We start from the raw sequence: 25227 nt of genomic DNA, 5'->3' as shown, positions 1-25227 counted from the left end.
ACTTGGATTACATAAAATGCTTCAAAATTCACAAAAAGTGACTAGCTGATTCTCATAGATGTATTCTAAGCCTGCGTTTACCAGACTATTTTTGTGGAGTTAATTATAAAAAAGCCATTCATTTCTTAATTGGCCAACTCTTTATAAACCTTGAAATGTAAAAAAAAAAAGTTCAGTAGTATACCCACTCTAGCCATGATAGTCTGTTGGAACTGTTTGCAAATAAAAACATTACAACACTTATCATAGCATAACGTACCGAAGTTTCATAACACTACAGGATATTCTAAAAATTTTGCAAAACAAATAGAAGAAAACCACAAATCAGCTTCGTTTTTATAAAAATGAGTTTTAATTCCATTTCAGTATAAAACATTTATGAAGCCCTGCCAAATCGAATTCAACTGTCAATCTGACAACGGTATGATTATTTCCTCTGTCCTGCCCAACAATCTAAAATGGCAGACAAATTAGGGCTGAGCGATCTAATTAATTTGAGCGATATTCCAAATGCCTATATCGCAAGAATCAATGTTTGTATTTCTCATTATGATTATGGTCTCATTATGGTCTGTTGTTCTCATGTCTTTTTGGTCTCGACTTAGTCGCTCCTTCCCACTAACACCAGAGAACTGTAAATAAATGACTAGATGAACGTCTCCACCCTAAAAATGGGAGATGTCCCAAAGGTGGGAAGGCATGTGACAAGCTTAAATCCAAGCTAAACTCAAACCATTGGGCTCATTTTGGACAGATCTGACAACAAAAAAGTCACTATTTATAATAAAGGATTGGTCCGTCAAAAAAAAAAAAAAAAAAAATCATATGGACAATTTAGAGAAGTTAACAATACCCTTTGTCTGAACTACTGAAATTGCAAACACTAACAAAAAAATGTATGCTCAGTTGGTCACATGCAGCATGGCACTACCAAGTACAGCGAGCAGCATTTTAGCAAAGACGTATAGTAGTGGTCTAGTCTTAAATCTGCAATAAGGATAAAATTATGATTGGCAATGTCTCGTTCTGATTAAGTAGGCCACTAAATTTCAATCTTAACAAAGTACAGGATAGCATGCTCTTTCAACAGTTTAGACAGAAGGGTGTGTTCATAACTCCACTGTTCTGCCTTGTTAGCTAGCAAATAGATCCAAGATTGCAAAACCTGAAATATAAAGATTAGCTGGCTACCTATGAGCACGTGGGCTTGTGCCTGAAACTGGTGTTAATTTTCAATGCCTGCTACAATAAGTTTATTGTTAGTGAATGTATATTATGTATGCTTTTGGTTAAATTTGTAAGGAAAGGGATTTTCCATAAACTTGATCAGTGATGGCAAAATGATGTTAAACTACTTTGATAAAATAATTAGTGTGTTGTGGAAGGCTTATATTTAGCCTAGGTATAATTTCACAAGCCATGGATTAGATTGTTGCTCAACTTTTTTTAAATGCAGTGTATGACTTAATTGTACAAAAACTTTTAAATTACATTTAGGAACCGCCCATAAGTTCAATTTTTTTTTTTACATAACAGATTTTTAGACTATAATCGCCCAGCCCTAATACAAATGTGTTTGTCTTAAGAGTTCTCATTATGGGAAATATTACAATAATGAAAAAAAAAAAAAAAAGTAATCACTCATCGTTAGCTATAATATTAATAAAATATCAAATGTGAAGTTCTGGTCAGTCAAGTCAGTCTGAATACAAGTGTCTCCGAACACAGTCCAGTCAGAATACAAGCCTTCACAGTCAACAAGATGGTCTGTCTATGCAGTTTTCTGCTGGCCCTTCTTCCCGATCAAGGACTTATGGATGTGAGGGATCACACCTAGAAAAAACAGCAAACAAGAATACGATTGTGTATGCATGTTACAAAATTAATGTCATTCACTCACACGATGTGTGTAGTACACACACACACACACAAACACACACACACTGCAAATAATCCAAAAACAGGTGCATGTGGTGTTTGTCCGTATAAACGGTGTGAGAGCAAGTGATCTAATAGTGTGCCTTCTCAACTCACCTCCTCCAGCAATGGTGGCCTTGATGAGGGAGTCCAACTCCTCATCTCCACGGATAGCGAGCTGCAAGTGGCGAGGAGTGATGCGCTTCACCTTCAGATCTTTGGAAGCATTGCCCGCCAACTCCAGGACCTGGAAACAAATCAGCAAACCTTAACTCAAAATAAAGATTGAGGTCTAGTATTCAATAGCACTCTTAGAATATCTTTCCAATCCCACAAATGGATAAATGACATTGTTTACATGACAGCAATAGTCTAATCCAACAGAATGTATTGGTGTCAGATGGTGTTAGGCTCACCTCAGCAGTGAGGTATTCAAGGATGGCAGCACTGTACACGGCCGCTGTGGCTCCTACACGGCCATGGCTGGTAGTACGAGTCTTCAAGTGCCTGTGGATACGACCCACTGGGAACTGGAAGGAAGAAACAAGGGGGAAAAAATTAGGATGAGTGGCTTTTTATACATAGCGATATTAGGTGGGGAGACAAGTGGGAAAAACCTTGAGATTAAATCCCTGTCTGTCCTTCATCTGTTGGACAGTTGCCAGGGAGTGTTGCCACTACACCAAGGCTCTGCGCAGAATGAGTGGTTTCTAGTAATAGGACCACAGACATGAGAAACAAAAATACAAACCAGTTGAATGGAAGAGTTATTTTTAATACCAGGAACATGAAAAACATTGCTACTCTTGCTTTGAAAACAGAACACCACGGAAACTCAAGGTCCATTATAAATGAATGACAAGGTGCATATACAGTGCATTCGGAAAGCATTTAGACCAATAATGACAAAGCAAAAACGTTGCATTTTTTTGCACAAAAAAAAAAAAAACTAACCTTTTACCAACTACTTTGAAGCACCTTTGACAGCCTCAAATCTTCTTGGGTAGAACAAGCTCGGCACACCTGTATTGAGTTTCTCTAATCTTCTCTGTAGAGCCTCAAACCCTGGTTTGATGGGGAGCGTCACTGCACAGCTATTTGCAGGTTTCTCCAGAGATGTTCAATTGGGTTCAAGTCTGGGCTCTGGCTGGGTCACTCAAGGACATTGACACTTGCCTGAAGCCACTCCTGGCATCATCTTGCTTCTGACGGGCCACCCCCAGGTGGTGAGGGTAGGCAACAACATCTCCACCCCACTGATCCTCAACACTGGGGCCCCACAAGGGTGCATTCTGAGCCCTCTCCTGTATTCCCTGTTCACCCACGACTGCGTGGCCACGCATGCCTCAAACTCAATAATCAAGTTTGCGGACGACACAACAGTGGTAGGCTTGATTTACCAACAACGACGAGACGGCCTACAGGGAGGTGAGGGCCCTCGGAGTGTGGTGTCAGGAAAATAACCTCACTCAACGTCAACAAAACGAAGGAGATGATTGTAGACTTCAGGAAACAGCAGAGGGAACACCCCCCTATCCACATTGATGGAACAGTAGTGGAGGGTAGTAAGTTAAGTTCTCGGCATACACATCACAGACAAACTAAATTGGTCCACTCACACAGACAGCATCGTGAAGAAGGCGCAGCAGCGCCTCTTCAACCTCAGGAGGCTGAAGAAATTCGGCTTGTCACCAAAAGCGCACAAACTTCTACAGATGCACAAGCGAGAGCATCCTGGCGGGCTGTATCACCGCCTGGTACGGCAACTGCTCTGCCCACAACCGTAAGGCTCTCCAGAGGGTAGTGAGGTCTGCACAACGTATCACCGGGGGCAAACTACCTGCCCTCCAGGACATCTACACCACCCGATGTTACAGGAAGGCCATAAAGATCATCAAGGACAACAACCACCCGAGCCACTGCCTGTTCACCCTGCTATCATCCAAAAGGAGAGGTCAGTACAAGTGCATCAAAGCTGGGACCGAGAGACAGAAGCTAACATTGAGTGGCTGCTGCCAACACACTGACACTGACAACTCCAGCCACTTTAATAATGGGAATTGATGGGAAATGTAAAATATATATCACTAGCCTCTTTAAACAATGCTACCTAATATAGTGTTACATACCCTACATTATTCATACGTATATACTGTACTCTTATCATCAACTGCATCTTTATGTAATACATGCATCACTAGCCACTTTAACTATGCCACTTTGTTTACATACTCATCTCATATGTATATACTGTACTCGATACCATCTACTGTATCTTGCCTATGCTGCTCTGTACCATCACTCATTCATATATCTTCATGTACATATTCTTTATCCCCTTACACTGTGTATAAGACAGTAGTTTTGGAATTGTTAGTTAGATTACTTGTTGGTTATTACTGCATTGTTGGTTATTACTGCATTGTCGGAACTAGAAGCACAAGCATTTCGCTACACTCGCATTAACATTTGCTAACCATGTGTATGTGACAAATCAAATTTGATTTGGCTGTGTGCGTAGGGTGGTCGAAAGGTGAACCGTCAACCCCAGTTCAAGGTCCTGAGCAGGTTTTCATCAAGGATCTCTGAACTTTGCGCCACTCATATTGACTAGTTTCCCAGACACTGCTGCTGAAAAACATCCACACAGCATGCTGATGCCTTCACTGTGCTTTACCGTAGGGATGGTGCTAAGTTTCCTCCAGACATGAGGCTTGGCATTCAGGCCAGAGTTCAATCGTGGTTTCACGGTCTGACAGTCAAACTCCAAAGTGAGCGGTCATGTGCCTTTTGAGGAGTGGCTTCCGCCTGGCCACTCTACCATAAAGGCCTGATTGGTGGAGTGCTACAAAGATGGTTCGGTTCTCCTTCTGGAAAGTTCTCCCATCGCCACAGAGGAACTCTGGAGCTCTGTCAGAATAACCATTGGGTTCTTAGTCACCCTCCTGACCAAGACCATTCTCCCCTGATTGCTCAGTTTGGCCATGCGGCCAGCTCTAGGCTCCAAACTTATTCAGTTTAAGAAAAAAAAAAAGTGTTCTTGGGGAACTTCAATGCCGCAGAAATGTTTTGGTACCCCTCCCCAGATCTGTGCCGTGACAATCCTGAGTACTACGGACAATTCCTTAAACCTCATGGCTTGGTTTTTGCTCTGACATGCACTGTCAACTGTGGGACCTTAAGAGACAGGTGTGTGCGCACCTTCACAAATCATGTCCAATCAATTGAATTTACCACAGGTGGACTCCAATCAAGAAACATCAAGGATGATCAATGGAACCAGGATGCACCTGAGCTCAATTTCAAGTCTCATAGCAAAGGGTCTGAATAGTAGTGTAAATAGGGATGCACAAATGACTTTTGGCCAGTACCGATGTTCCCTGCCAAAATAATGTCGTTTAAAAAATGCAGCCTTTTTAACTGTACTAGAATGCTTAACACACATCTAAGGCACTGCATCTCAGTGCAAGAGGTGGCCTTACAGTCCCTGGTTCGAATCCAGGCTGTATCACAACCAGCCGTGATTGAGAGTCCCATAGGGTGACGCACAATTGGCCCAGCGTTGACTGGGTTTGGCAGTCATTGTAAATAAGAATTTGTTCTTGTCTAGTCTAGTTAAATAAAAGGTTACACGCAGACCAAAAAGTAAACATTTACATATGTAGTGCCAGTAAAACAAGCAAAACCCATTTCTTTCACTTGCTATGCGGTTTCGTTCAGTAGTTTCATTCTCAATAAGGATTTCATCATACATGTCAATTAGGGGTGAAACGGTTCACAAAACTCAGTTTGGTACGATACAGTAGTGGTGTCACGGTTCGGTATTGATACATTGACAAAATAAAATGCCAATTGTATTTAGATTTTCCATTTATTGTAATAGAAACATAGGTAGCTTCAATACCCAGGAGCATATGGAAACAAAGGGACAAGAAAAGAAAGTGCCTGCCTTAATTAAAACACGAGTCATTTAAACAGAACTTAAAGAGTGCATAGTCCAGTAGCAAATATAAAAAAATAAGTCACATAGCAGTGCCTTAAATAAGACCACGAGACTGGTTACTTGAATTGATTGTTTAAAAAAAAATGATTTAAGTTTTTAACTTCTTGATTAGGGGGCACTCTTAATTTATGGATAAAACAAAAGTTCGTTTTAACAAGATATTTTGTCACGAAAAGATGCTTGACTATGCATATAATTGACAGCTTTGGAAAGAAAACTGACGTTTCCAAAACTGCAAAGATAATGTCTGTGAGTGCCACAGAACTAATGCTACAGGTGAAACCAAGATGAAATTTCACACAGGAAGTGCCCCAGATTTCAAATGCGCTGTGTTCCAATGTCTCCTTATATGGGTCACGAATGAGCTTAGAGACTGTCGTTCCCAAGGTGTCGTCAGCATTGTGACGTATTTGTAGGCAAATCATTGGAAGATTGACCTTAAGAGACTACATCTACCAGGTGGCCGCTTGGTGTCCTCAGTTGCAATTATTGCGTCATCTCCAGCTGAGTGTATTTTTCGTTTGCGTCAAGGAGAAACACAGCTGCCACAAATAATTTCTCATCGAATAGATATGTGAAAAACACCTTGAGGATTGATTCTAAACAACGTTTGCCATGTTTGTCGATATTAGAGTTAATTTGTTTAAAAGTTTGGCGTTGTAGAGACGGCATTTTCTGATTTTTTATAGCCAAAACGGAGCGATTTCTCCTACACAAATGAAAAAAATGAACATTTGCTATCTAACAGAGTCTCCTCATTGAAAATATCCGAAGTTTTTCAAAGGTAAATTATTTTATTTGAATGCTTTTCTTGTTTTTGTGAAAATGTTGCCTGCTGAATGCTAGGCTTAATGCTATTCTAGCTATCAATAATCTTACACAAATGCTTGTGTAGCTATGGTTGAAAAGCATATTTCTGAGATGACAAAAGGCTAAGCTTGTGAGTGAATATATTTATTTCATTTGCGATTTTCATGAATAGTTAACGTTGCGTTATGGTAATGAGCTTGAGACTATAATTACGCTCCCGGATACGGGATTGCTTGACGCTAGAGGTTAAGAAGTTAATTAAGTTCAGCCACATTACCCTGCAGTGAGCACAGATCGGCTTGCTGTGACAATGTCAGCTGCTGTGGAGAATACCCTCTCACTAGGGACAGAGGTCCCAGGCACAGCCAGGTAGTGCTTTGCTAACATGAGGGTATATTAACTCTTTGGTCTTCCACCATGTAAGTGGATCAGCATCCAGGGGAATACTGTCTACGTCCCTGAGTGAGGTCACCTCCTCCATGGCCTTTTGACTTGGTTCCCTGCGCCTGGGTCGTGAAAAGCTCAGCCATAGCAGACTTCTGGAGGAGAACCCCTGTCTGCAGTCTCTGGAGAGGGGTTGGCGCCTTTGGCTTGATACTGCAGAATTATATTATGAAAATGACCTCTTAAGCGGCATTAAAAATATGATTGTTGTTAGAAATAGACACGGACAATTACTTTATGACCAATATACAACAGGTATTTTATTTATAATCTCCGCTGTTAAACAAGCAGCAGCATCCAGGTGCAGCAGGGACTTGAACCGGGAGTCCAAAGCAGTGCTCGTGTAAGAAGCTGACACCAGGGTCAGCATATTTAGGCTCCAAGTTTACTCTGATAGCAGTCTTGACATCCCTTACTGCGGGGGATACCACCATTGATTTCTGAATCATTGTTTTCAGGACCATGGAAACTGATGGAATGCTCAGTGCGGTGACTGTTTTGAGAGGTTTGCCCACTGATAAGACTAGCAGAAGAAGTCGTCATTTTTCCAGTCACAATATCTTTGACATTCCTCACAGCTTGCTCAGTCAGTGTAGAATACACTGCAACTTTGAGTCTCTCAACCATGCCATGGCTTGAATTCCATCTTGGATTAATTTGTGGTTTAGCAGCTCCAGCATCTCCTGTTGTCTTAAAACATGTGCAGCAAATGTGTTTTTAATTAAAAGGATACCACCTTCCTGGTCTATGCTTGGAGGCAAGAGATGGTCTCTCAAAAAAGCAATGTCGGTGAATCGTCTAGATTAACCTCTGGGATATTCGGGACGGTAGCATACCACCCCGCAAACAGCCAGTGAAAGTGCAGGGCGCCAAATTCAAAACAAAAATCTCAATAACAATTCCTCAAACATACAAGTATTATACACCATTTTAAAGATAAAATTCATTAATCCAGCCAGTGTCTGTTTTCAAAAAGGCTTTACAGCTAAAGCACCAAACAATTGTTAGGTCATCGAAAAGTCACAGAAAAACAGCCATTTTCCTGCCAAAGAGTCACAAAAAGCACAAGTAGAGATCAAATGAATCACTAACCTTTGATTTTCAGATGACACTCATAGGACTTAATGTTTGTTTTGTTCGATAAAGTGCATATTTATATCCAAAAATCTCATTTTACATTGGCGTGTTACGTTCAGTAGTTCCAAAACATCTGGTGATTTTGCAGAGAGCCACATCAATTCACAGAAATACTCATAAACATTGATAAAAGATACAACTATACTTGGAACTTTAGATAAAAGCCTCCTTGCAACCGCCGTGTCAAATATCCCAAAAACTTTACAGAAAAAGCACACCATGCAATAATCTGAGTACGGAGCTCAGAGACCAAAACAGCTAAAGAGATATCCGCCATGTTGTGTAGTCAACATTAGTATTAGAAATATTCATTTACCTTTGATTATCTTCAATCAGAATGAACTCGCAGGAATCCGTTCCACAATGTTTGTTTTGTTCAATAAAGTTCCTAATTTATGTCCAAATACCTTCCTTTCTTAGGGCGTTTGGTAAACAAATCCAAAAGCGCGTGCAGGTCCAGCCAAAAGGTCGGATGAAAAGTCCAAAAAGTTCCGTTACAGTCCGTAGAAACATGTCCAACTAAGTATAGACTCAATCTTTAGGATGTTAACATATATCTTCAATAATGTTCCAACCGGAGAATTCCTTTGTCTGTAGAAAAGCAATGGAACGCAACCGTGAGTCACTCACAATAACGCACGTCACAAGCTAAAAGCGTTCTGCCAGACCTGACTCATTCCCCTCTCATTCGGCCCCACTTCACAGTAAAAGCATCAAACCAGGTTCTAAAGACTGTTGACATCTAGTGGAAGCCTTAGGAAGTGCAACATGACCAATATCCCACCATCTTCAATATTTCCCACGTACACTTCCTGGTTGGATTTTTTTCTTCAGGTTTTCGCCTGAGTTCTGTTATACTCAGACAAGTTTTAGAAACTTCAGTGTTTTCTATCCAAACCCACTAATGATATTCATATATTAGCAACTGGTCCCGAGTAGCAGACAGTTTACTCTGGGCACCTTAATCATTCAAGCTACTCAATACTGCCCCCCAGTCAACAAAGCATTCTCTGTGGCCCCAATCCAGCTAGTGTAAATGCATTTATAATATTTCTAGCGGTCACAGGGATGATTATATTATATCTCCCCAACTTCCACACTGCAACTACTTCCCTTAGCTCTTCAAGTTTACACTTATCACTACTCTGAAGGGGACGTGTTTGAAGGCTTTTTATCTCCCACTCTGCTGTAATGAAATGTGCCGTTACAGTAAGGTAGCTCTCGACGTCCAACTGTCTTAGAGTGACAGACCGCGTTTGACAAATCGCTCGCAAGTTGTTTTGTAGAAGGCATGTACTAATGTCTGGGCAAAATGTGTCCGGGAAGGAATAGTGAAGTGCGGCTCGACCACGTCAAACATGTTCCTGAACCCTGCATTCTCTACAATAGAGAAGGGTCTCATCTGCCGCTATGAATTTTGCTATCGCTGCGTTGCTTTCTTTAGCCATACGGGAGTCAGCCGCATATTGTTGCCTGAAAGCTGTGGGGAGAAGTGGTTGCCGTTTCCTTTTTTCGCCAAATTGGAACTTCAGGGTGATGTTCGCAGAAATGAGTAGTCATATTACTCGCATTGCCACTCAGACTATCAGCAATGATCAGAGCCTACATGTTGTAGACGTTATATCCACCACTCGTTGGTAAGCCCTGTTATAGTTTACAGGGAAGACGAAATGTTACCAGACCTTAATGATTTTGGCGTTTTCTAGTCCTGGCTCGCCAATGCGTGCTATATGTTGCTCCTTTGCATTTTAGCTAACTGCTAATTCCTTCATAAGCTAATTGCTGCTACGACGGTCTCAGCTCTTTTCTCACTGGAGCGAAATAATTAATGAGCGGAGCCGCACACAGCTAAGAGAACTTTAATACTATGTGGATATTTTTCCCATGTTAAATATGCAATATATACTTTATTTTTCTATACAATATATAAACTCAGCAAAAAAAAACATGTTCACTGTCAATATTTGTATGAACATAGCAAGAACCAACAAGTGAGACAAACCGAGTAAGTTCCACAGACATGCGACGTGACCAACAGAAATGGAATAATGGGTCCCTGAATAAGGGGGAGGGGGTTAAAAGTAACAGTGAGTATCTGTTCATGATGGACCCGCCACATCGATCCAGCTCCAGAGTACAGGCCTCAGTGTGACGCTCGTTCCTTCGACTATAAACGCGAATCCAACCATCACCCCTGGTGAGACAAAACCACCTGTCCCGCAGGTGTGATGTTTGGATGGACCGATCCTGTGCAGGTGTTGTTACGTAGTCAACCACGACAATCAGCTGTCCGTTCTGTCTCCCTGTAGCACTGTCTTACACGGAACCCAAAACAACTGCGCGCATCACGTATAGAATTATTGTCCCCCTACACCAAAACGTGATCACGACACGCAGTTTAAAACATCAAAAACAAACTGAACCAATTACATTAATTTGGGAACAAGTTGAAAGTCATTAAACATTTATGGCAATTTAGCAGGCGTTTCATTGCCATGACAGAGGGTATCACGTCTGCTGCAGATGCATTTGAGTCAGTTGTTGGATTGGCACTAGGAACATGTTCATGTTTCCAAGTTAAACGTTCTCAAATGCCATCGAAATGGCAGCAGTGGTATGAAATGTCAGCCGTGAAGCTAATACCAGTGACGCCCATAGATGCACAGTATTGTTGAAATGCACAACTCCAGTAGGGAAACATTTGGAAAATAGCACCTACTTTGTAGTGTGTACCGGGGCTAGAGGTGCTCGACCAGTCGGTGGAAGACAACATCATCCATGACAGAACAGTTGATTGTAAAGGGCAATGAATCTCGTTATCTTGGCGTTAATGGATTTCGCCTTTGAGTTCACTGAAGTTCTTACTCTTTCAAATGACTGCTCAACTTGAACTTGTTAGAAGTGTGCACCTAGCATTTCTGCTTTTGTTCTGTTTAGCACTATTTTTCATGGCATCATCTACCGACGTTATATAGGTATACACCTAAGCTTTGATGCCGGGCCGATGCTGGCATTTTTAGCCAATAATCGGACGATTAAGATATATCGTGCATCCCTAGTAAATAACGAACTTAATAAAAATATATAAAATCACATTTGCAAACATTACTAAAAACCTGTTTTCGCTTTGTTATTATAGGGCATGGTGTAGACTAACGAGGAAAAATAACTATCCATTTTGGATAAAGTCAGTCTGAATTACTATCCCAATCTCCTGTACACAGAGAGAATAGAAAGTCAACAATTTCAAAGATTTTACCAAGTTACAGTTCATAAAGGAAGTCAGGCAATTTAAACATACTGAACAAATATGAAATGCAACTTGTAAAGTGTTAAGCAGTGCTTCATTTGTCAAATCGTGAGGTGCCAGCCCAAAGTGCACATGAGGGGAGGGGGGTGACCCGGAGAGTAAAATGTTTCAGCTTTATAATAAAGCATTGCATGCATAGTCACATTTGCGTCATGGTACAGATCAGTAGAGGGACTTACAGATGTGGCACAAATGGGAGTGTTTTTAGTAGCCTAGGGTCCAGGAAAAATGTGTTCCTTTATAAACGCAATTCATGGAATTAGACATCATTTTACATGACTGGAGACTTTGGCAGAATCTTTAATAAACAAATGATCAGAATGGAAGGGTACTTTGACACTGTCAAACAGATCAATAAAAACTACCATGCCTTGATTCCATCAATAGCCTACATGTATGGAGATTTACTGTAGGCTACAATAAGAGGGGGAAATTAAGCTGTAAACCATTTTTTAGGATTACCCAATGATGGGCAGCTCACTCGCTGGTGATTGTCACAGCTCTCATGCCAAAAGTGACTGACTGTTGGCTATTCCTTGTTATTGGGCTACAATACAGCTAGACCATTTCCAAATAATATATCTATTAATCTCCTGTGGCTAAATTATAGGCCTCATGGTGTAGTAGGCTATTCTGAATGATTTAATTTCTGAACAGACAGCAGTAATTCTATAACTTTGGCAAATGTGTTTACAATTATCAGGGGTGCTGCAGTTTGTTCAGAACCTGTCACATGGCTATCATTCTATAAGGAAATGCAATGCTATAGAGATGAGTTGCAGGCTCACGTCTAGCAGAGTAGAGAAATCATAGAATGTTAATTTCATTCTAGTTCTGAGACATACTGTAGTGCTTCACACAGCCACGTGTTGGTCTCAAACACAAGTTACAATGTTTTGCAAATCAACCCAAATATACTTAGAATACTGGGCAGAGCTTGAAAAAAAAAAAAACACTCAGGTGATTTGAGTGTGTGTATTAATTAGAGGCAACTCAAATGAGTTTTTGTTAGAATCGACATATTGCAAAAAGTGAAAATTATTCTTCATGCAACGAGAGGATCCGGTCAAATGCAGAACAAAACAGCCCCAAACTGAAAGGTGCCAGATCCTGTTCCAGCAGTATCCGGCTCATATTAAGCACTGTTTCAAACTGAAATAAAAGTTCCCAGAAATGATCAATATGCATGAAACGGTAATTGCTCTCAAATTCTGTGCATAAATGTGATAATCCACCCACCTGACAGGTGTGGAGTATCAAGAAGCCGATTAAACAGCATGGGGACAATATAAGGCCAATAAAATGTGCAGTTGCCACAAAATACCACAGATGTGTCAAGACTTTAAGGGAGTGTACAACCGGCATGCTGACTGCAGGAAAGTCCACCAGAGAAATCCACATGCAAGTCTTTGGCAACAGCTCTGATGGCCATACCTGCAGTCAGCATGCCAAATGCACACTCCTGCAACTTGAGACATCTGTGGACAAAACTGCATATTTTAGAGTGGCCTTTTATTGTCCTCAGCATAAGCTGCACCTGTGTAATGATCATGACATTTAATCAGCTTCTTGATATGCCACACCTGTCAGGTAGGTGGATTATCGTGGCAAAGGAGAAAGTCTGGTCAACAAGGATGTAAACATTTGTACACAGATTGAGAGAAATAAGCTTTGATTATTGAACACTTCAGGATAATTTCTTAGCTAAAGCAACAAACACTTCAAAGTTTCGTTTATATTTTTGTTCAGTATATAAGGTCTCTGTAGTGGTATTCAAATCTTACCTGCAGTCCAGCTCTCTGGGAGCGCGACACCGCTTTCGCCTTAGCTTTGCCACTGTCTTTCCCTGCCTTACCACCAGCCTGGAATAGATGGTGCAAGACACAGCATTACAAAATTAGCCAGTAGAATGAGACTTGAAACCATGTGATTTGCATGCATTATTTTTGTCATGTACCCCGTCCCCAAATGACCAGATAAATCCTAACTCTTGTTAATTGGCCCATATTACCTCTTCAGACAAAGTAAACATTTTGACATATACATTTTACACGCAGCATTCACAACAAAGATTGTTTTTATGTACACATTTATACCGTAAATGTCTTAGTGTTACCAGTAATAACCATTAACCTTGAGCTTTTTAATCCCAGCCCAACTACCTCTGTAGACGACCCTGTTGATTTCCATTTGCCAACTACTTTACCTGTTAAATTCATTTCAAGCCTTAAAATGGCATAGTATCCAGTGCAAGTTAAAGATACCTTTTCCGACGAGTATTATTATAATATTGTTGACTGACGATGCTTTCCAAATCACCCAACACTGTAGGGATCATTTTAAATGAGTGTTTTTCAGCCATTCCTTTAACTGTGATGAAACGATCTACATTTGGGGAATAACAGTAAAACTAATGATTGTCGGCGGCAAGAATTTTGAATTAGAATTTAAATAGAATAACTTTTGAATCAATCATTGTTCTGTTTATCAATTCCTACACCATAAACCATGGAATTCGTACAGCGATAATATCTTCACAGCTATTTTGCACGTCTGTCAACATTTGTCATCAAATGTCAGTGTTTCTTAAATCATTGGGACCCAAAGGGAGCCCAAATAACATGACTGTGTCTCAGGTCAGCAATCTTCACTTGCCTGGCTGACATAGCTAACGTTACCTAGACAAAACTCAAGATTGATTCATATGTCCCTATATAAATAACTAATTATGAAGATGGTTAGCTAACTAGAAAGCCAGGCGAATCACCCCATTTTGGTTTACGTTTCCCGCCAATTCTTGACAAGCAACAAATCAACTGGCATCAAATGAGAAATCTAACTAAACTGGATAACACTACTGCAAAGTGGAGCGTTACATAAACTCATTGAATTAGCCATTTGCCGAAATTTAAATTAGGATCTACTTAGAGCACCTCGACAGATTTTGCAATATTGACATGATTACAGAACTGCCGCGGAGCAACCAGACCAGCCAACACGAAAAAAAAATAGCTAGGCTAACGTTAACTATTGAAATTAGTTAACGTTAGTAGCCTACTTGCCACATTATTTGCATGCAGAAATAGCAGAAGATGTAATGCATGTCGGACAAGTAACACCAGCAATTACCAAAGAGAAAATAAAGTTAAAGTAACTCTTAACTAGCTACAGTAACGTTAGTAGTTAGGAACCCGACCTTGCTAACTTAGCTGGTAAACGCTAGTTTAGCGTTGCTTTTCAGTCCATTTGAAGAAGTAGCACGTAATGCTAGCGAATGTACAATTAAACCATAAATTCTATACGACTCAGTAGTTAATAAAAAAGTATCGCTACAGATAAAACACATACCATTTCGTTATTTGGTTGTGGAACTGAGGAGATCGGAAACAATTTCGGTTCAAGACCGAGAGAAAAAATAGAGCCCTTAACAATACTATACCCGGGACTCCTTGCGAATGGATGTTGACCAACGGGAATTCCTGTTGTTTATTTTAATATTTTTTTCTGACCAATCACAGCGCTGCTTGTACAGATTTCTACCCCCCACCCCCAAATCGGCGTGTCTTTCTTTGCCCACGAGACCAACAAGTAGGCGGGTTCGCTGTAGCTAGAAAATGCCACTCAAAATGTATGCTTTAAAAAAAATTGACTCTCAATATAATTTACTTGCTTGTGACTAATACAATTCTGAAATATACTACGTGCATGTGCATAACTGGAGATTGCATACACAACTCGTCTTTGATCATGCATGCATATATGTAGCCTAGGCAGCCGATAGCGTGCGTTAGATCTACACCACAGCTATTAACAATGAGCTATAACAATGGGTTAGTTATAAAATCTTTCTCTGCATCTAGTGTTGATTTGCCCAGTCGGTATACCACAGACAGAACAATGAGACAGACATTTCACGGATGTATAAAAGTGAAGCTACCGCTTGGCGTTTCCACTCAGTGAGAGAAGATGGATTTGCCTTCCCTACGGGAAATATGCAGATGTTGCTAGATCGCGCAAATAAGATCTCGCTAGCTCGAGCTTGGTTCTGCCCACGTTGACTGATTTGTTTCAATTTGAAACGACAGGCTGTAGTCTATCTTGGTTGAGTTATACATTTTCGGACAATTTCTGATGTTGCACATAGCGTTCAGCCAATGTTGTATAACATCCTAGATTTTCCGAAAATGGTGGTGGAAACATTCGTTTTATTAAGACAGGAAAAAAATGTGTACTAAGGCCCGCCATTAAAGCTAGTTAATGAGAGAAATGACGCCTTTGCAGCCTTGTGTACAAGCTGGTGCACGGTGGACACGTGTATTACTGGGCACATCAACCCTAGACCATAGCGCAGATCTAGCGACCACTATCCGCTGCCTAGCATAGACGCAAAGTTGCAAACTAACTGCGTGACCGAAAATATACATTTGCCTCACAAAATAAATTGGTATCTAATTAGTACACAATTAACTCAATACTTAGCAGTATGTGCTAGTTTAGCTGAGTATCATATTTTAAAACAGACCAGGTTTTCCAACGCATGCAATTGGCATGTTGACTGCAGGAATGTCTACCAGAGCTGTTGCCAGAGAATTTAATGTTTATTTCTCTACCATAAGCTGCCCGCCAACGTCGTTTTAGAGAATTTGGCAGTACATCCAGCCGGCCTCACAACCGCAGACCATGTGTTACCATGCCAGCCCAGGACCTCTACATCCGGCTTCTTCACCTGCGGATTTTTTTAAGGAGGGGGAGTGGGGTGCTGTGGTGTATTTCTGTCTGTAATAAAGGCCTTTTTGGGGGAAAAACTCATTCTGATTGGCTTGGCCTGGCTTCCCAGTGGGTGGACCTGACTCCCAAATGGGTGGGCCTACAATGAATGCGTAAAGTATTCAGACCCTTGACTTTTTCCACATTTTGTTACATTACAGCTTGATTCTAAAATGGATTTAAACATTTTCCCCTCATTAAGCTACACACAATACCCCATAATTACGTAGTGAAAACAGGTTTTTAGAAATTATTGCAAATATTAAAAGTAAAAAAAAGTAAAAAACAGAAATACCTAATTTACGTAAGTATTAAGACCCTTTGCTATGAGACTCGAAATTGAGCTCAGGTGCATCCTGTTTCCATTGATCATCCTTGAGATGTTTCTACAACTTGATTGGAGTCCACCTGTGGTAAATTCAATTGATTGGACATGATTTGGAAAGGCACACACCTGTCTATTTAAGGTCCCACCTTAAACATGAGAGTGCATGTCAGAGCAAAACCAAGCCATGAGGTCGAAGGAATTGTCATTAGAGCTCTGAGAGAGGATTGTGTCGAGGCACAGATCTAGGGAAGGATACCAAAAAATGTCTGCAGCATTGAAAGTCCCCAAGAACATAGTGGCCTCTATCATTCTTCAATTAAAGAAGTTTGGAATTACCAAGACTCTTCCTAGAGCTGGCCACCCAGACAAACTGAGCAATCAGGGGAGAATCGGTCACTCTGACAGTCACTCTGACAGAGCTCCAGAGTTCCTCTGTGGAGATGGGAGAACCTTCCAGAAGTACAACCATCTCTGCAGCACTCCAGCAATCAGGCCTTAATGGTAGAGTGGCCAGATGAAAGCCACTCCTCAGTAAAAAGCACATAATAGCCCGCTTGGACTTTGCCAAAAGGCATCTAAAGACTCTCAGACCATGGGAAACAAGACTATCTGGTCTCTGGTCTCATGAAACCAAGTTTTAACTCTTTGGCCTGAATGCCAAGAGTCATGTCTGGGGGAAACCTGGCACCATCCCTGTATGCACTCGCAGTCCCACAGTGGTGGCAGCATCATGTTTCAGCGGCAAGGTACAGAGAGATCCTTGATGAAAACCTGCTCAGGACCTCACATTTTTTCAAATTTATTTTAAAAAAGAAATGAAAATATTATTCAGTAAGTATTCAGACCCTTTACTCATTACTTTGTTGAAGCACCTTTGGCAGCGATTATACCCTAAAGTCTTCTTGGGTATGACACTACAAGCTTGGCACACCTGTATTTGGAGAGTTTCTCCCATTCTTCTCTGCAGATCCTCTCAAGCTTTGTCAGGTTGGATTTGGAGCCTGGCAGCATAGCTATTTTCAAGTCTCTCCAGAGATGTCCGATCGGGTTCAAGTCCGGGTTCTGGCTGGGCCACTCAAGGACACCAGTCTGAGCTCCATAGCACTCTGGAGCAGATTTTCATCAAGGATCTCTCTGTACTTTGCTCCGTTCATCTTTCCCTCGATCCTGACCGAGGCAGCAATGTAATGATCGCCCAAGGGAGATCTTGCTCTTGGCATCTCCCTTGGGGTTCCTTTAAGGGAGGGTTTCCCAAACCTCTTCTCAGGCCTCTCCAGACGTTTCACATTTTTAATTTAACCCTTAACTGGCCCACATGGTTCAATTAGTTAGCTAAATCATCAAGCCTTTGACTAATTAAATCAAGTGTGGCAGTTTAGCGTTAAAACAAAAATGTGAAAAATCTGGGGGAGCTGGTGGAGAGGGTTGGAAAACCCTGTTTTAGGGTTAGATGCCTCAGGGTAAAGCTCTGTTAAGGGCGATTACGCACCCCCGCCATTAGCTGCAATATGGTCACCTGTTCCGGTAAGATCAATGTCCTCAGCTGTGATGTTTGATGACAATAATATACAATTAACATGAGGCAGCCAGGACTGGCATATGCTATCTATATAGAGAAAATGGTTACACTTTTTGTTTGCGTAAATAAATACACAAAACTAGATAGGTACATAACACTTAGTGTGTCTTGAGGCCTTCTTACACCTTTTTTTGTCCAAAGCTGTGTTCGAATACTCATACTAACCTCACTAACCGTAGGGTAATAAAAGTGTGGAAAAGTGTGTGTGTATGTGAAAACAAATAAAAATAACAACAACAAAAAGTTTTGCTGTGTGCCTTCACTGTCTTCCTCTTCTCTGGGCCTGCTGTTTCAACATAGCACCAAGAACCTGACTGTCTCCCTGCCTGTATCCTGCTTTTCTCACACTCTTTACCATTTGCAATGTGTGAAACTACATAATGTCCTGTGGGAATCTGCATAATGTTATTACAATACGTTATTTCGATACATTGTAAAAAAATAAAAAATCTGAATTTTCCCACTCTCTATCCCAGCAAGGTGCAAGTTGAGGGAGGGACACAACAAATGAATAGCTTTGCATGTGTGGCTCCTTACCACAATCAATCAGTTTGGCAAAATTAATCTCTGCTCAGAGGGCAATAAAATATTTTTTTTCAGAGAGAGAAGCTAGTGTGGAAGAAGCATCTTCCACTTTGGAAGATTAAGAATATTCCCGAATATGAGGATCATGTCTCTGTCAATTCGTATTCTGACAGTGAGTTGGAAGAAGAGGGTGAGATTGACCCTAGTCCATCCCCAGCATTAGCAGCCTGGAGGAGGAGCAATATGGATGTCAAAAAGTTGTGAAATTGAATGGTCTTATTGCCCAAGGAATGAGCCACCTCGCATTGCTGCCAATGTGATGAGAATGCAACCTGGGCTGACGCAGATGGCTCTTACTCATGTGCAGGACATCAAGTGTTCTTTTGAACTGTTCATCCCAGAAACCATTGAGAAAATCATTCTGGACTGCACTAATTGGAGGGAAGGCATGTTTTTGGAGAGAGATGGAACGAGATGGACCAAATACATTTACATGCATACTTTGGGGTTCTTATCCTTGCTGGTATTTTCAGATCCAATGGAGAATCCACAGAATCCTTTTGGGATGCAGAAACTGGCAGAGAACTTTTACATGCAACAATGTCTCTGGAAAACTTCCAAATTTTTTCCAGGATTATCCGCTTCGATAACCGAGTCACCAGACCAGCTCGGCATCAGAGAGACAAGCTATTTGCAATCAGGTCAGTAAACAAGTGGATGGACCGCCTTCCCGTTTTACAACCCTGGGCCCAACGTTACTGTTGATTAGCAGCTTATGCCATTTAGGGGCCACTGCCACTTCAGGCAGTACATATCATCTAAACCTGCAAATTATGGAATCAAGATCGGGGCTGCCTTTGATGCTGCTTCGTCATATACGTGGAACTTGCAAGTGTATACAAGGAAGCCAGATGGAGGAGCCCCTGAGAAGAACCAATGGATGAGGGTTGTCCTGGACGTGACATAGGGACTCCGTGGCCACAACATCACATGCAATAACTCTTTTACTTCTCACAAGCTGGGGCAGGAGCTAGCTGATGATGGTAGGAACAGAACGAAAAAACAACCCAGAGCTCCCAACTCAGCTGTTGAATACACGGAACAGGCCTATCAATTCCTCTGAGTTTGTGTTCACAGCCGACACGTCCCTAGTATCCTACGTGACAAAGAAAGGCAAAAATGTGGGACTCATGAGTACGTATATGAATGGGAGATTCTGTGGCCAGCAACATAAAAAAAACTGAAATCATAATGGATTACAATGCCACAAAAGGAGGGGTGGACAATTTAGAGGGTTGGACAATAGTATGGATATAGTTACCTTCACCAAATATGAAGTATACGAGCAGAGGACACCATTTCCGTGCTTTTAGGGCCCATAATACAATTCTTCAGAAAATGGGCGTGGCTTCACGTTTTCAGATTTTAAGAAAATGTCCGAAAATATGCCAAATGTTAAACAAATGTTGAGCAATGTAATAAAGTAATTACTTTTCAAATAAGTTACCTAACAAGTAATGTTGGCTAATAAATTAGCTACACTATCCTTACGAACCGCATAGCATTACAGCAGAATGCACCGGTATGTTAGCTAGCTACAGTGTCTTGCAAAACTATTTCTCCCTTGGCATTTTTCCTATTTTGTTGCCTTACAACCTGGAATTAAAATAGATTTTTGAGTTTGTGTCATTTGATTTACACAACATGCCTACCACTATGAAGATGCTAAAAAAAAAATATTGTGAAACAAACAAGAAATAAGACAAAAAAACAGAAAACTTGAGTGTGCATACAGTAACTATTCACCCCCCAAAGTCAATACTTTGTAAGCCACCTTTTGCAGCAATTATAACTGCAAGTCTCTTGGGATACGTCTCTATGAGCTTGGCACATCTAGCCACTGGGATTTCTGCCCATTCAAGGCAAAACGCTCAACATCAGTGTCAGTAAACATTGTCAAAAAAGCATGATTAAATTGTTGCCAGCAGCACAATTACAGTCACCAACGCTCAGGATAACATGAAAACAGCCTAACCATCTCTGCTAGGGAATAGCTAGTAAGTTAGCCAGTTAGCTTGTGTGCTTGTCGGCTCAACCCTACTCCTCACCCAGAGCGTCCAGTGTGCGATCTGAACGCTTCGAGAGGTAAACACTCTCAATTTACAATGCCCAGAGTGCACTCTGGCACTCCAGATTGAATTTAATAACACACCCGGGCTGCATTCCAAACACTTAACAGACACACCGTCTCCCCTCAGCCCTCAAAGTAAGTGCCCGGAAATTTGTCACTAGTTCGTCCCGCGATGATTGTGTTTTCAGCCACCCCAATAGCTTATGGGTGTTTTATATGCAGTACAGTCAATTATGATTACATGTCTACTTATATTAACTATATAATTATTAATTAATATACGCCTATACATTTACATTTTACATTTGTATATTTGCTATTGTATAATAGCTAGAAAATTAATTAGCTAACTAACGTTAGCCTGCCTAGCTACTTCTGAAGAAGGAAAGAAAATATTTCTACAATTTCCAAAAGCTAACCAAACAAAAACATCATTACTTTTATGAGACGTGTTTGTGCATTAGTAGCACAATTTCTGACTTATTTACATTCTCCATATTGACGTTGAGGTTAAGTTTTCGCAGACTTTTCTTAGCGGATGTACAATCATCACAAATTTAATTATAGGGAGTTTCAATCCCCGAAGTGAACATAAATGTATGTACCTTAGACCGTCCCCTCGCCCATACCCGGGCGCGAACCAGGGACCCTCTGCGCACATCAACAACAGTCACCCATGAAGCATCGTTACCCATCGCTCCACAAAAGCCACGGCCATTGTGGAGCAAGGGGAACCACTACTTCAAGGTCTCAGAGCAAGTGACGTCACCGATTGAAACGCTATTTAGCGCACACCGCTAACTAAGATAGCCGTTTCACATCCGTTACACTCACCCCCCTTTTGACCTTCCTCCTTTTTCCGCAGCAACCAGTAATCCGGGTCAACAGCATCAATGTAACAGTATAATTTTAAACCGTCCCCTCGCCCATACCCGGGCGCGAACCAGGGACCTTCTGCACACATCAACAACAGTCACCCACAAAGCATCATTACCCATCACTCCACAAAGGCCACGGCCCTTGCGGAGCAAGGGGAACCACTACTTCAAGGTCTCAGAGCAAGTGACGTCACCGATTGAAACGCTATTTAGCGCACACCGCTAACTAAGATAGCCGTTTCACATCCGTTACATGTACACACGCAAACTCCATTAAAAAACGAGGGCTGAGGGGCTTGGGTTGCAAACTTCCCTTGCTTGGCTAATCATTTGGACCGACGACAAATATGGCTGCGGGGATTCCCCCAGGGCATAAGGCGAGGGTAAGTGGATGAAGGTGTGTATTTTATGAGTTTGAAACGCAGCCCCAAGTCGTAAAATGTCTAACTATTAATTTGTTATACTAACAAGCTAGCAAGTGGTTGCATAGCAACAGCATCAACTTCCCGTAGACAGGTACGCTCAACTGAAAGGATACCATTCATTTACAGTAAATGAACTAGTATATAGTATATATTCATTCAAGTATGTAGTATGTTAGTATGGGTATTCGAACACAGCTCGGGTCTTTGGTGAATTATGTTGCCTCTGCTATCCCTCTCTATCCATTGGACAGGGAAAAGTCTAGTGGCAGGAGCAGGTACCTGTCGCTTTGCAGCTCACTACTTCTGATCTTACAGTATTTATTAAAATCAAACAGAATGGGAATCTCTCTGTGATTAAAATTACAACACAACAACATTGTGGTATGTACCCACAATTCAACTGCCCTAAAAATATACTGGGGAAATAGGAAGAAATATCACTTACAGCTACATGTTGAAATTATAATGCTGTGCAATAATGAGCTTCTCAAAGCGCCTCCTCAAATGCCACCCATACCGCATCACGTTCTTTGCTTAAGCTCATTTCTCTATTTGGTAGAACATAAACATTATTGTATGTTAACGTAAAAAAACAAGTACCAAAATGTGATCATATACTGTGAGACACAATCAAATACTTTGCATATTCACACATGACAAAAGAAAATTGGTATACATTGTGGATGGTTGATTTTAATTATCGTGGGAATTGCTGTCACGCTCTGACCTTAGATATCTCTGTTTTCTTTATATTTTGGTTAGGTCAGGGTGTGACGAGGTTGGGTATGCTAGTTTTTTAATGTTTAGGGTTTTAGTATGTCTAGGGTTTTTGTAGGTCTAGGTATTTGTATGTCTATGGTGGTCTGATATGGTTCTAAATGACTTAAATGTAATGTAAAATGTTCCCAATCAGAGGCAGCTGTTTATCGTTGTCTCTGATTGGGGATCATATTTAGGTAGCCATTTTCCCTTTTGTTTTGGTGGGTTCTTGTCTATTTGTAGTTGCCTGTCAGCACTATTTTGCATAGCGTCACGTGTCATTTTGGTTAGTTTGTTCAGTGTTCATTCTTAATATAATAAAGAATATACGCATACCATGCTGCGCCTTGGTCCAATTCATACGACGAACGTGACAATTGCGTTATATTCAGTGGCAGAAAAAGTACCCAACTGCCATACTTGAGTAAAAGTAAAGATACCTTAATAGAAAATATCTCAAATAAAAGTGAACCCAGTAAAATATTACTTGAGTAAAGGCAAAGTATTTGATTTTAAATATACTTAAGTATCAAAAGTGCATGTAATTTCTAAAATATATTAAGTATCAAAAGTAAAAGTATAAATCATTTCATTATCCTTATATTAGGCAAACAAGATGTTTTTTTTATGGAGTCAGGGGAACACTACAACACTCAGACATAATTGATCAATTAAAACATTTGTGTTTAGTGAGTCCCACAGATCAGAGGCAGTAGGGATGACCAGGGATGTTCTCTTGATAAGTGAGTGAATTGGATAATTTTCCAGTCCTGTTAAGCATTCAAAATGTACTTTTGGGTGTCAGTGATTTTCTTCAGGAATGTAAAAATGTAAAAGTAAAAGTTGTCAAAAATATGAATAGTAATGTACAGATACCCCCCAAAAATACTTGAGTAGTACTTTCACGTATTTTTACTTCAGTACTTTATACCACTGGCTATATTGTGCAAAATCAAAAGGCAAAGCCTCTACACTTGGCTAACACTCAAAGGTTTTTGCTATTTATCTGCTGAAATTCATTAACATTTCACGTGCAAACATTTCTGGTGTTATTATTTATGAACTAGATTTGTATATTCACATTTACACAATTGGTATACAGACAGCAAAATGACAACAGTTTACAGTTTAAAATGTGCAGACACCAGTGTTATCATATTTCTATGGGACCCATACAGGCCATACATAAACGCCATCAAACATCGAATTGAAAGGCAAAATCAGGATCAGGCAGACCATCAACCGAGGACCCGGGTTCAGAGTAGGAGGTGGCGGAGTCCCCGGTGGCATGAAATACAGACAAACCATCACCCTCCCGGCAAGGGTTAATAGACTTCCGTAACGTGCTTGCCAAGCATATAGACAATGACGAGGAACTCACCTATGGTGAAGGAGCAAGGGACTACAGCGAGCTTCCGGAGGGCACCTCTATCATGGTGGACTCCAAACGGTTCTTCTTTGACATGGGATTCAACATACTGAGTTTTTTGGAGGGTGAGAGAAGTCAAACCCAGCTGTAGAAACTATCACTATCCCGTTCAAAGTGTGGGGCAAGTTTGGAGGAGCGTTCTCCCATTATGCCAAAGAGATTAAAGACATAAAGCAGAGACAGAGGGATAAAATATTTGAAAAGAGACCAGGAGGAGCAGGAGAAAAGTCAGAGGTAGACCATGCAGATGACGATTGATTGATCAAGCCGGCTGTGCGGTCAAGCTGTTAACGTGAAGCAAAGCTTGGATAGAAGAACTACTACTTTGTGCATGACAAATTGAACTTAAATGATAAAAAAACAACGAAGTAAAGTATATTTAATTGAGAAATACTGTCTGTTTAAGAGAGATTATCAATATTTGTGTTGTAAAATGTTTAGATCCATGGGTTTGTGCTAGCTAAATGAGTAAAGACTACAGCTCATATAACGTTAGCTCTTAGTCAAGACTATGAGATTTCCAATTGATAAAATGAATAAAAATTGTCCATGTAATAACTCCACTCATGTAGCCCAGCAAATCCAGTCTCACAATGTTTCACAACATGACATTTTCCTATTGGTCTCATTTACCAAGTAGAATATCTATTTTTAACACAGAAGAACACACTTAGTTCATGTCTATGTGCTATAATAGATAAGAAAGTAAGAAAATGGGGTGTGTTGCACAGCAAAGAGATGTGGAGCTCATTTTGTCATGCAGGTGATAGAGGACCCAAAAGCGA

The 25227-nt window shown here is 40.8% G+C and overlaps 1 protein-coding gene and 1 pseudogene across 2 annotated transcripts; one reads left to right on the top strand and one right to left on the bottom strand.

Moving 5' to 3' along the window:
* Positions 1 to 333: 333 nt before the first annotated feature.
* On the bottom strand, positions 334 to 16264 carry LOC124034026 (histone H2A.V). Of its 2 annotated transcripts, none has more exons than XM_046346662.1 (5): positions 16232 to 16264; positions 13406 to 13483; positions 2334 to 2447; positions 2035 to 2164; positions 334 to 1833 (listed from the first exon to the last, which is right to left on the bottom strand). In XM_046346662.1, exons 1-5 carry the CDS (start codon positions 16232 to 16234, stop codon positions 1772 to 1774), a joined length of 387 nt encoding a protein of 128 aa, XP_046202618.1. In that variant the 5' UTR covers positions 16235 to 16264; the 3' UTR covers positions 334 to 1771. The 2 variants fall into 2 exon arrangements, with proteins under 2 accessions (XP_046202618.1, XP_046202617.1); XM_046346661.1 differs by lacking the exon at positions 16232 to 16264 and adding an exon at positions 14970 to 15120.
* Positions 16265 to 18224: 1960 nt separating this feature from the next.
* On the top strand, positions 18225 to 24700 carry LOC124032977 (annotated as a pseudogene).
* The last annotated feature ends 527 nt before the right edge of the window (positions 24701 to 25227 follow it).

This window comes from Oncorhynchus gorbuscha, linkage group LG04 (genome assembly GCF_021184085.1).
Source record: "Oncorhynchus gorbuscha isolate QuinsamMale2020 ecotype Even-year linkage group LG04, OgorEven_v1.0, whole genome shotgun sequence".
NCBI classification, from domain to species: Eukaryota; Metazoa; Chordata; class Actinopteri; order Salmoniformes; family Salmonidae; genus Oncorhynchus; species Oncorhynchus gorbuscha.
The sequence above is the reverse complement of the archived record's forward strand: the minus strand, read 5'-3'. Positions and strand labels throughout refer to the sequence as shown.

Coding starts and splice junctions, on each gene's coding strand:
- LOC124034026 (XM_046346662.1), bottom strand. Junction 2,165..2,333: donor TTGAATACCTCACTGCTGAG/GTGAGCCTAACA, acceptor ATTTGTTTCCAG/GTCCTGGAGTTGGCGGGCAA. Junction 1,834..2,034: donor GGCCACCATTGCTGGAGGAG/GTGAGTTGAGAA, acceptor TGTTTTTTCTAG/GTGTGATCCCTCACATCCAT.